Below are 12,995 nucleotides of genomic sequence, written 5' to 3'. Positions count from 1 at the left end.
TGTTCTCGATTTCTTCTAAACGGGTCGACATGCAGCTATTTTGGTTTGTTTGGCAAGGATGATATTCTGGTATACAATATCTGCCTGTCCATTTAAGGAAAGGGGTTTATTTCTCTTTACGGCGATAAAGATCTGTGTGCATTCCTGTGGCTGTGTGTGTGAGAGAGACACAGAATGAGTGTGCTGTAGAAACACAGACATCTTTCAGATGAAGGTACAAACTGCCCATCATTGTGGTTATTTGGTACTCTGTCGTTCCATTTGTGTTTCATTCCCTTCCCCCTCTTTTTGCCCCAGATGTTTAAGTGAAAAGCGCTGGGAGTACAATGACGCACAGTTCACTGGCCTGCCAGCCTCTCATACACACACTTGCGCACACACACACCCCCACCCTCATGCCAACCCTCATTACTGAGCTGACCCACACACAGCCTGTTATAGTCGCTCTGTTTCTCTTTTAGCGCTCGTCCCCTCCTTTCCCATCTCCCTTTCAGTTATTTGCAGAACAGCTTTGCTCATGTTTATTCATGAAGGAGTCTGAATATTGTAATGAGGAACAACTATATAGTCATAGAACATCAAAAAACTCAGGGAAGAAAGGTTTTGTCCAATTTGCAAATGAATAGTTTAGTCTGGTGTTGGATTATGTAAAGATCCAAATTAATCTGATTTGTTTTCTGCAAATAATACTATACAATTCACTTAAGTTACTAAACTTATAAAGAAAATAAAAGATGTAGCAACGTTTTCTCCCTGTTTGTATTGTCTGTCTGTGTACACTGAAGATATGCATGTTTCCCTTGCAGCAAATCACAGCACTAAAAAAAGAAAACTTCAACCTGAAGCTCAGGATCTATTTTCTAGAAGAGCGTGTGCAGCAGAAATGTGACGACTCCACAGAGGACATTTACAAAACGGTAACATTATTTATTTTTGGATATGAATGCAAAGAGGTGCTTTTTTGTGCTCGAAGGCCACAATTGATTGTTTGTTTTATGTCTGTGTAGAACATTGAGCTGAAGGTGGAGGTGGAGTCAATGAAACGAGATCTGGCTGAGAAACAGGAACTGCTCGTGTCCGCATCGTAAGTCGTGCTTGTTTACTTCCTATTTTTTTGTACACTACCTGACAAAAGTCGTCAGGTAAAAAGTTGCCGCCTGTCCAAGTTTTAGTAGCAACGAATAATGACTTCTAGTTGTTCATTTGGTATCAGAAGTAGCTTATATGAAAGGCAAAGGCCTCTAGATTACGCTTATTTTACCAAAATAAAATATGATCATGCCTTGTTATTTAATTATTTCATTAGGACAGTAAGGTCTGACTTTGCTTAGACAAAAGTCTCTTCACTGAACAGAAATAATGTCCAGTATAGAATATAAAGTCCTGCTGCAGTGGAGACAGAATGAATATTGTGTCTGACTCCATCATGAGCTTGGAGGACTGCATCATACATCTCTGCACTGACTCAAACCACTTAATTATAAAGTCATCTGGAATGGCAAAGAAAGCGTTCTTGTGACCCCAAACCATGATTATTCCTTCACCAAACTTAACTGATTTCTGTGAGAATCTTGGGTCCATGCGGGTTTCAGTAGGTTTTCTGCAGTATTTGGGATGCCGTTCAACAGATGATTTATTGAAAAAAATCGACCTTCTGCCACTTTTCCAAATCATCAACTTTATTTGTTGCTCTAACAAATGGGATTGACGACAAGTCTTTTGTTAGATCTTGTATTCAATCCTAACCTTATGCAGTAAAACGTATTCTTGCCCTGTTAATATTGAATGTCTTGATGTCTAAATTTTCTTTGATTTTGTTTTTTGTTGATGAGCTGGAACTTCACACATAGTCAAATCTGATTGGTTAGAAATCCTTTTTATAGCCGAAATATCTAAATAGCCATCAAACATATTATTGTTTTGATTGACCAGGGTTTTTTAACCAATGGCAACATTTTGCTATAAGTGGGTTAGAAAAAGTTAATTTCTCTTTTAATGAAAAAAGAAGAAAAAACATGGTATTGACTACCTTGTTTTGAAAATTTAATAAATTACAAATGTAAAAAAATGTTTGACAATGAGTGTTTACATGGACAGCAATACTCTGATTTTAATATGAATAACACAATACTCTGATTAAGAGTCTACCATGTAAACAGCGATTTAAAAAAACAACAAATACTCTCTCTCTCTCTCTCTCTCTCTCTCTCTCTCTCTCTCTCTCTATGTATATATATATATGTATATATATGTGTGTATATATATGTGTGTGTGTGTATGTATGTATACACACACACACACACGTATGTGTATGTGTATATATATATATATATATATATATATATATATATATATATATATATATATATATATATATATATATATATATATATATATATATATATATAAATAGTTTATTTTATTATTAAAAAAATTTTTTCACTCCGACTAAAGTCATAATTGATCTGGAATCAAGACGTGGCATATTCCTATTTTTGTTGCATTATTGAAATGCAGTGCAGACATGGAAACACTGCAATCAAATTATTAACCAAGTAGTTTTGCTACATTTTGTGACAGGATGCACACACAGCAGTTGTCAGCCGTTTTACAAACAAATGAGAATGGCTTCAAGGAATAAAGCACATTTTTGATGCAAGCGGGAAAACATGACTGCGGAGAATTCTGTAGAAATGGACTTAAAGAAGTGCATTGACTTGGTAGTGACTAAATGAAAAGTTAGTGAATAAATTGTCAGAGGTGGCCTGTTGCTTGTATCTGCCGTTGTCTGTTTGTATGCATAGTGTGAGAAATGAACTGCAGTTGAACATGTCACAAAATTAAAAAACGAAACGCCCAAAATCAAATATGATGCCATGATGAACACGAACGCCAGAGGAGACTAGTGTCAAATGCTGGCGTTAATGGATCTATGTGCTATAACATGAGGGTATAACATGCTATAACAAAAAGGGAAGATGAAAAGAACATACAAAAAGCGACTCATGTAAACACCTTAATCATATTATTGTCTTATTCAGATTAAGGCATATGATTAGATTACTGATGTCCATGTAAACGTAGTCAGTGACTACACTGGACACGCATCATGAGTCTCTTATTTGTGCTTTCATTTCAAATACTTACAATTGAAACATCTAGATCATGTCATTTGATCTAAGACAAGGGTTTTATTGATGTGTATTTGTGTGTAGGAAAGCTTTAGAGAGTTTAGCCAGTCGGGGTGTTGATGATGGCAGAGAGAAAATCCAGAGAGACATGGACTCACTCAGAGAAGCTTTCAGCGCTCGCATACAAGAACTCGAAGAGGTAAAGCTAATCTCAAAATATTTATAGCAAATGCTTAAGAATGTGTCCTCCTTTAGTCATTGCCTTGGGATTTTTTCAATTTAGTCTCTGCAAGCTGCCAGAGAGGAGCTAGAAAGCATGGCCACCATTGCAGAACAGGAGAAACTAAAGAATCTTGGATTGGAGAGAGAGCTACAAGCCGCCAACCAATCAGGACCTCCAACCGATTCAAGCTCTGCCCCCCAACAGGTCCGAGAGCTTCAGCAGGCCCTTCAGGAGAGCGAAAGGTGATTATGAAATGAAATAATAAACAAGTTTACATGCTGTAACTGTTAAAGCTGAAAACCCCTCATGTGGTTTCTACAGAGCCATTGAGCAGCTGCAGGCATCACTGCGAGATCAAGATGGTGTGATTGGAGAACTTCAGAAAAATGGACCGAACCAGCCGGGAACAGAGCAAGTGATGCATCTGAACTCTGTCATTGTCCAAAAAGACTGTCAACTACAGGTTAGTCTGTCACAGTTTTTTATAAAGCTGCTTGTTTAACCCTTGTGTATTGTTCAAGTTGACTACCCTTTAGTTATGTTGGTGGCTGTTTTTGCTCCATTGACTTCCATTTAAATCATTTTTAGATTGCAAAGCTTTGACAGCATATAATCATGCGTTCTTGATTGTTAGTGGCTTTCCCTATTGGGAAGAGGTTCAATAAGTAATTTTTGCTGTTGATCATCATTTAGTAGCATTAACCCTTTAGGTAGGCCTGTGCAAAAAAAGTTTCTGGCTTTTATATGGAGTTCAATAGAGTAAAACAGCAGATTATAGTGTGTGTGCATAAATACACTTACTATGTTCTGAGAGCTGAGCTGCTTATTTTATATTTTCTCAAACATATCAAGGTAAGTGTGCTAAGGTCTCTCTCACACACAAACACACACTATACTCCATGTAAAAGCCAAAAACTAAGCTTTTTTTTGCACTGCAACAGATGAGCAACAGTATAAATTACGAAATTGACCTCTTCCCAACAGGGAAAACTAATCAAACAATAAAGAATACGTATTAGTATGTTGTCAAGGCTTTGCAATCAAAAAAGGTTATTATATTGCAAGTCAATGGGGCAAAAACGGACACTAACATGAAGAAAGAGTAGTCAATTTGCTCAGTGTATTGTTGAATTTTTAAAAAAATTTAACCATTTTCCCAAAGTAAGATTCGTCACCAAAAATCATCCCATTTGCTAAAACACAGAGAAAGTTGTGGCCAAACTAAGCCTCAAAATCACCCCAGAGTGGATGAAAACATCCCCAACAGCACACAAGGGTTAAAATTGTGTAAAGACATAGTACTTCACAAAATTCAAGACGAAAATATTGATTCTGACCCACCCAAAGCTCCTAAATCTAACTACACAGTTGTAGACTAATGATGATGGTATAACATTTTCTTGTTGTACTTAATTGCTGAAGCTTTTATCACGATATACGTTATCACGATATCAATATAAGCTGCAAAAAGACTTACTTTGACAAGTGTAATAACAAAATATACTTGTGTGTGTATTGATTTATTGTATAAATGCAGGTTCAGAGTAAACAAATGGTTCAACCAAATTAAACTGCCAAAAGATTATAAGGTACAACACTTTAAAGCCTCATTAGTGAATGTTAGTTAATGCAATAAAGTGAGAAAAGGCCAGATATTAATATTGTTATCGTGGGTTTAGCTAAATTAACACTAAAGAAACTCTTGCTAACTTAGGTTTTTTAGTTGAATCAGATTAATTTTTCTAGTCATCTCAACGTGCAACAATCAAACTGAGTAAAATATTAAGTTAAACTTGTATAACTTGAAATGTTAGATGAAACCTGATTAGCTCATTAAAATTGGATAAAGCAACAAAAATATTTGTTGTCTTGACTTTGTCATTACATTTTTTATTGTGCAATGTTAGCTGTCGAAGACTTAATGTCCAATGGTACTGCACAATAGCCCTATAGTCACAGAATTATCAGAGGCCAGATTAACGTGAAAATGTTTATATTTGAACTATTATGTGAATCAATTACGTCAGGGGTTTTCAAAGTGTGAGGCGCGCCTCCCCTGGGGGGCGCCAGAGCATGTCAGGGGAGGCGCGGGAAAAAATATAATATAATAAAAATATCATTATTAAGTTTAATTATTATATGTATTTTTTATTATATTTAAACGTTTATTATATGCCTGCTAATACAATGGGTCGGTTTCTGAGACCCACCCTGATTCAAAGCTGTAATGAAGTTCACGGCCCTTTGGCCGCCGGAAAGGAGGCGGAGAACCGAAGCAGTTTTAAAGTGATTTATTAATGACAGTGACGGCAGCTCCGTCTAAACCAAAACAAATGGACGGCAGATCCTCACGGAGACTGCCGTCAAACTGAAAGCAAAAGTAAAATATGTCCGGGCCCGGTCCTCTCTCGGCTTTCTCTGCCCTCGTTCCTCCTTTTATGATCCAGAGCTCCTTCCGTGAGATCCGAGGCAGGTGCGCACCGCAGGTGTATCCACTTACGCGGTGGCCTCACTCCGTTCCCACGGCGCTCGGCCACGCCCCCTCGCCACAAAAGCCTTCAAGTTCAGGGCTTAAACCCAAAAGACAACGATATGATGATCAGTATTTGAGTTTATGATTTACGTGGACAGGACCAGCTGATCAACCACGACCTTTATGTGTGGTTTGTCAAAATATTTTGGCTAATGACAGCATGAGACCCACTAAACTTCCACTGTTTTGACTGGGATGGACAGTTCTTGGAACTGTTCTATTCATATTGAACCATCATCCTAGTTTTAAAAACATTATATTAAAATACTTGTTATTACTCTGTAAATAATTGCACTTTCATGCAAATGATGATAAACATATATATATATATATATATATATATATATATATATATATATATATATATATATATATGTGTGTGTGTGTATGTGTGTGTGTGTGTGTACGTGCGTGCGTGTTTGGGAGGAGGGGGGCGCCAATGGATAAGTTGTGTCAAAAGGGAGGCCCACTGTCGCAGACTTTGAAAAACCCTGAATTACGTCTTCAAGTATTTAGTGCTTTTATGAACACCACTGAAAATACAAAGTGCATATTCTTAAAAATCACTCTGAAAGATTAAATAAATAAATGTTCACAGTAGTTTGAAATGCTGTAATATCAATATTGTGCATGTTTATTATCAAAATATGTAGTAGTATTGAATATTAAGTATATTGCTGTGTCCCAAATCACATACTTATGCACTTTTCTTCACCATTTTGTTGTAAGAATAGTGTAAGTAGTGCATTTACACTGAAAACTCTGAAAATAATAAGTGCACTTTAATTACCCAGATGATGCACTTATTCAGCCGCTAAAAAGAAGCGTGTAATGTTGGACTCTTCACACACTCAACGACCACTGCTTTGCTCATTTAGCGAAAGGGACAAAACTTTCAGGCACTGATGTTGGATCCGTTTATTTATTTTGCAATGTGAAATCAAAATTCTCCTACGAGAGGGATTATACAGCCTCTCGATGGTGAATGCAATTCTACTCATGGCAGGTATTATTTGGTAGTTTGGTCATTTATTTCACTGATTTGGCAACCATTGGTGTTCCATTTGGGATGACACTACACTACATACATATATTATGCTGTTGAGTGTGTAAGTGTATAGTGGGCCATTTGGGACGCAGCTTTTGTGTATGCAGTTGGAATTTATGTTATTTTCCCACCTCTGAACCACTTCTGTGGCCTCTTTGCTGTGTTAATTTGGTATTTGTCATTGATACTCCATGTTAATGCTTTCTCAAACACACATACTTAAACAATGATTAATGTTTTGTTTATTTTTGGTTTACAGGCTCTTAGGGAAGAACTTGACCAGGGAAAAGAAAATGCAGAAAGGGACAAACAGGTAAGCGGAAAGCCATTCAATTATAATGCATACCAGGACGATAACCTTAGCATCTCTGAGTGACAAGTTACTATTTGTTTATGTTGTAACTGATTTGAGCAACGTTAAAAATTCAGGATTTGTGCACTCCAAAACAGTCAAAAACTGTTCATTTAAAAGCATTGTTCCTCATCCATACTAATATCCCTGTAAAATGATTAGGAAGGATCCTATCTTGTAATTAAATATGACAGAAAAGCTCAAAGAGTGTGGGAACCCTGTAGAATGGCAACACACTAAGCTGGATTAGTTAGCTGAAATCTGTGTCTGTCGTAAATGCAAATGAAATATTATAATGAATCCTCCCAGGTCCTGTGGTCAGCTTGGACAGGAGTATGTGTAGGGCTGTACAATAAATCGTTTCAGAATCGACATCGCAATGTGTAAACCTGCAAAAGTTACATCGTAGGATCTGTAATGTCAAATTGATATTATAATTAACCAGAAAACACAGTTTAAAACAGTGGTTCTCTACTTGTTTGGCCATGGGACCCACATTTTGAAATGGTCATCAAGCCGCGACCCAAATTTTTAGGAACTATAATATAATTTTAGGAATTATAATTCATTTTGTATTTATTTGTTAACATACACAAGCAGTGACAGATACATCATAAGAAAATCACCAAGACTTACAAATAAGCAATATTTTTTTGCTGTCATTTAACAAAATGTATCAAATTATAGAAATATTACAAAGTAAAAACGACAAATACTGTAATACAGTGCAGTGGTTAGGGTAAGGAAATGTTCAGTTACCATGAACTAAACTAAACTGTTAATAAAACATTAACACTGACCCTGTTGAACAGAACAAACCAGCAAATTACAGTAAAATTATTAAAATAATCATAACCATTTTTACATCTAATATGACAGCAATTATAAACATCTGTTTCACTTAACAGTAATTTGATAAGCAGATAACCAAGGATGTGCCTTACTCCTGATAAGTCTGGGATGAAGGTAGACAATGCTAACCGAAGATCGTGCTCTGTTCAACCTGTTCCTTTGCTTTGACTTAAGCTGAACCAAGCAAGTGAAGCCACTTTCACACAAAAATGTAGTGCTGAATGGTAGGATGGATTTGATCGCACGAGTGGCAAAGGACAGATACTCAGAAAGCACTTCGTGGCACCAAAACTGCGAGAGGCTTACTTCACTGAATTTCTTTTTCATCGTCTTACCACATGATAGCTCCACCAGCTGATTCTCTCCGTTGCTAGGCAATGTGACGCTTTCCACGTCAAATTCCGAAGGGATCGCTCATCCACAGATCATCATCCTGTTTTTTCAGGAAAGTTGTCGAGCGTGCATGTCAAAATAAAAGTCTGGTATAAGCTAATTAAGTAAAAATTGTAACTTTTGTTGTTTTTTTTGACCACACACTCCGCGACCCACTGAAAAATGTTCCCGCCATTTGAGAAACACTGGTTTAAAACATCCAAAGCTTAACTCTAATCTAATAGTAAGACCTTTTATTTGGATGTGTTTAAGACCTGAGGCTGTGACTAAGATTTGAAATTAATTTAAAGCATTTGTGCACAAGAATTTATAAAGTTTGCCACTTAATTCAATGTGTTTAATTATTTAATACAATAAAGACTATATGCAGTGTTATTTTATATATTGAATTTTTTATACTTCATTATTGTTCGACTCCACCGAAAACCATAAAGTGTTGTTTATTTCACGACGCCTGTTTTAGGCCTTAATTAAATTTTGTCTGAACCTGTAGTTACTGTAATTTGCCTTTTTAAAGGGCATTTATGAGGGAAAGGTGTCTTTTGTAAGCTGTTTAAACAGAACTGTGTGTAGATATATTGTGTCCACAGTCTATCAATCCACTGCAGTGATAGAAACACAATAAGCCTCTTTTTTTTTTAATTTCCTGACATTAAAATAGGATCTAAATCCCTCCCATTTTGAGGCTGGCCGCAACGTGACATAGGAGTGCCGTGTATGTTATTAACATGGCTCCATAGTAACACGTATAATCATATCAAAATGTGCAAAGCAGCCAGGATTAAAAGATCTGTTCAGCTCTCTGTGATCATCAATCATCATCAAATGTGATCAAGAGTGAGGTTCACAAGTTTAAAACATTTTAAAAACAGTGCATGTTTGTAATAAAAACAGTAAAATCGCTGTAATTCATCACCACAGCTGCATGTCAGTACAATTATGAAAGAAGACGCTTCAATGCTGGTTTGTGGACGTTAAATCAGGTTTATTTTGTACATTAACACAGCGTACATCCATACAGCAGTGGATATTAACGTGTATCCTGTCACATTTGCATGCAATTTATGTGCGCACTGTGTGCGCGCGTGAACTTTGTAAAGACATTGTGTGTGACTCACTGAAAGGCTTGAATTAACTCCACAACAAATACATCAAATAATCATTGGGAAAGTTCTTACTGTAGTCTTTCTCACAAATGTTACGTGAGATCTGCTTCCTTCATGTTTGTCACTGCTGTTTATCTGATGCTGCCGGAGATTAAAAGACACCTTGACAGGCATGTGGGAACGGTGGCCCGGGAGATCCAGCATTAAAGGCACAGGCGACAAAAACAGCTACATTGTGTTTAGAGCAAAAAATTGTAATATTCTGAAAGGTCTAATAAATAATCTGATGGGTGTTTTGAGCTGACACTTTACAAAAACATTCTGGAGACACAACTTATATTACATCTTGAAAAAGAAGTAAAATAGGTGTCCTTTAAGCTTGAATTTTTAGGTGAGCACAGTCTGAATGGTAAAATACTGAGAGCTCTTTTTGAGACCGCATGGACACACATTAAAGCTTAATACATGATGTTTTTAAGGATTTTCTAGATCTTCAGAAATAGTAATTTACTATTTCATCCGTGTTCTGCATGCTAGCATGTTCCGCTGTGACCTGTAGCATCTTCAGCGCACAGCGTGAGCATCAGTGGCCCAAATACAGCACTCCTGATTGGACGCCCGCTGAGCTGAGTAGATTAATCTGTGTGTGTTCATGTGTGTGTGTTGTGCACATCACCCAAAGGATTTCCTGTGTGTGTTTGTGGATTAGAGGTTTTAAATCTGCGTGTGGGCAGAGCACAGTCAGAGCAGGAAGGAACGGAAAGACTCCGGAGCAGATAGATAGTTAGCATGTGTAAAAATCAGAAAGCTTGTGCGTTTGTCTGCGCTTTAGATCATGCGTGACCCTTGCCGAGTATGTGGCGTGTGTGTGCAGGGCGGTCAGTGCCGCTGGTTGTTCAGCGCATGCGGCCGTCTGAGGTTGGCTGTCGTCCTCTCTCATGTGTTGGGATTGGAGTTGCAGCGGGACGGCCGCAGCGAGTTCCTCTGTGGGAAATGCGTTTTTTTACTTGAGCGTATCGTGCAGTGTGATGTCACCATCGGACAGCTGCAGGAAACACATGCTGCTCAGCTCCAGCAGCTGGAGAAGGAGAGAGACGGACTGAAAACGCAAATCACAAACAAATACAGACAGCACAACCCAACGGGAAGCAAACTTCTGAAATGGGACGTCCAGCCTGGAGCTTGTTTATATACTCCAAAGCAGCTGCAGAGCATGCAGTGTCCTCAACCAAAGCAATCACAAATTTCAGACATCCAGGAAACCACACGAAGAAACCGAAAGGTCGTTTCTGCAAATTTAGGCTGTGAAAAGAAGTTTGCAGGCAGCTTGAGGAGATGTGTGAGTCTTGAGCCGCTTTGTAAAGTAGGAACAGATCGTTCGCATCGTTCAAAATTGAATTCACGCTTAAAAGCCGCTGATGTTCCAGCACCGCGACCTCGTTCTCTCAGCCGAGACTACTTGGATGTTGTGAATAAGAAGAGTTCGTTATCACGTTCGATTTCTCTCCAATCAGTGGCCTTGGAAAACACTGACCACGCCCTCATCAGGCAGACACGCCCATTCAGAGGCTCCACCCCTGCAGCTGTTGAAAAAACCTCGCTGGTGTTTGACATCCTGCAGCTCTTAAAGATCGTACAAGGAGTGCGGTTCGTCCCACGATGTGGAGGTAGTAGGATTCCAGTGCTGAAACATCCACTGCATTCGCATGCAAACACCCACAAGGGAGGTGTGTCTTGGAAATCGAGGGTGGAGAGAAATTTGAGAGAGATGGAAGATGAATTTAATGATGATTACAGACCACTAAAACGGGAGGTACACACACGTGCTGTGAGATTTTAATGAACATGTGTTTTATTGGGTTGCTTGCTTTTAATAAGTGCAGAGAGTATATTTTGGACCTGCAAAGTTTAAGCAGGAAACGTTTTAGATTTTTTTAAAATCATATTTATGTTAAAAACCTGATCTGAATTACCTTTTGTTTATTTGTTTGTGGTTTTTATTGTATTAAATTGTATTTATTTATTTATTGTAGATTTATTGTATTGTATTTGTAATGAATTTGGTTTTTTGCCATGAAAAAGCATTTGTTTTTGACATGGCATTAAATAAAATGTGGGATATGATGTGATATGATATATGGTTTTAATAAACATGCTCAAATTTAGGGATGCAACGATTATAGATTTTGATTGTATGATTATTCTCTGAGGAATAATCACTGCTATCAGGATTATAATAATTCAATAATTTTAAAACACTACTAGTCTAGAAAATCACATAAAATCATCCTTATATTATAAAGTGTTATTTATTGCTGCTCAGTAACCAATTAATACAGCACAAAATACCAAAACAAACAATAGTCCATTTCTCTTAAGACTTAAAAAAAAAGGGAAAACATTTTTGGCATTTAAACACAAGTAATAATTTTACAGTAAAAATGAACGACAGAATAATGAATAAATAAATTGTTAATTACCCCTCGCATGCCCCATTTGCTTCGTGTATAATGGTACAATATGCGCACACAAGCCGAACGCCTCCATTGGAAATGGCAAACTTGCACGCGCAAAAGATGCGATATGTGAACCCCCTTAGTTAATAGCCTAAGCCATAGTTAATCTTGTGTGCATGCATATTAGCCTTGGTGTACTAGCTCGGAACTTTAAACTAGCGCACAGTTGGCATTACTTTGTTTAGTTGCAGCAGTTTTGTTTCGTGCAGAAACACGATGTTGAGGAGCCTTTACGATTAATTACCCATGACTAACTAAAGTGTGGTTAATAGTGAAATTGGTTAATTCTTGCATCCTTACACTAGGCATGGGCCGGTATTAGATTCTGACAGTGTGATAACCTTGGATAAAGAATATCACGGTATCATGGTATTTTGGTTGCTGCTCTAAAATAAGTTCTTTTTAAATGTCCGGGTAAAAAACGAAAAACTTTTTCCACAACACAATGTGGAAATTTTTTTTAACACAATATATTTATTTTGTGAAATATTAAAAATATTTTTGAGCAGTAAACATGTCAGGCTAAATAATTCAAATAAATATTTGACTTTTGCTGTCTTCATTAATTTTAAAAACACGGATTTCTTTACAATTTAAAACAGCATCTTTGGATATGTTTTTTTTGCTGGAGATACTATTGTCCTATAAAAATCAAAAATAAAATAAAAAATCTAACACATACCTTAGGAACGGTATTACAGAAAATTTTGGCGGTTGTAAAACCTTGACTTTTCCATAAAAGTCCTTCAAAACGGTTATCGTCCCATGTCTACCTTACACAAATTATGCATAGTACATCAAAAATGCACGTCCTAACAGCTTTATTGTTGTTTTTCAAGCA

The 12,995-nt window shown here is 37.1% G+C and overlaps 1 protein-coding gene across 47 annotated transcripts in view; it reads left to right on the top strand.

Moving 5' to 3' along the window:
* Nucleotides 1-12,995, top strand: part of cdk5rap2 (CDK5 regulatory subunit associated protein 2) — an 87,707-nt gene that overhangs the window by 12,136 nt on the left and 62,576 nt on the right. For 30 of the 47 annotated variants that reach the window (XR_012396473.1, NM_001430821.1, XM_073934315.1 and 27 more), the window contains exons 4-9: nucleotides 807-917; nucleotides 1,008-1,084; nucleotides 3,216-3,330; nucleotides 3,415-3,596; nucleotides 3,676-3,817; nucleotides 7,195-7,248. Coding sequence is in view for 46 of the 47 variants with exons in the window: in NM_001430821.1 (NP_001417750.1) it covers nucleotides 807-917; nucleotides 1,008-1,084; nucleotides 3,216-3,330; nucleotides 3,415-3,596; nucleotides 3,676-3,817; nucleotides 7,195-7,248 (681 nt within the window). In the remaining variant the exon portion in view is untranslated. Of the gene's footprint in view, nucleotides 1-806; nucleotides 918-1,007; nucleotides 1,085-3,215; nucleotides 3,331-3,414; nucleotides 3,597-3,675; nucleotides 3,818-7,194; nucleotides 7,249-8,984; nucleotides 11,452-12,995 lie in introns of those variants that run through there. The other 17 variants (XM_073934303.1, XM_068215795.2, XM_068215798.2 and 14 more) reach the window with 1 other exon arrangement.

This window comes from Danio rerio, chromosome 21 (assembly GCF_049306965.1).
Source record: "Danio rerio strain Tuebingen ecotype United States chromosome 21, GRCz12tu, whole genome shotgun sequence".
Taxonomy (NCBI): domain Eukaryota; kingdom Metazoa; phylum Chordata; class Actinopteri; order Cypriniformes; family Danionidae; genus Danio; species Danio rerio.
The sequence above is the reverse complement of the archived record's forward strand: the minus strand, read 5'-3'. Positions and strand labels throughout refer to the sequence as shown.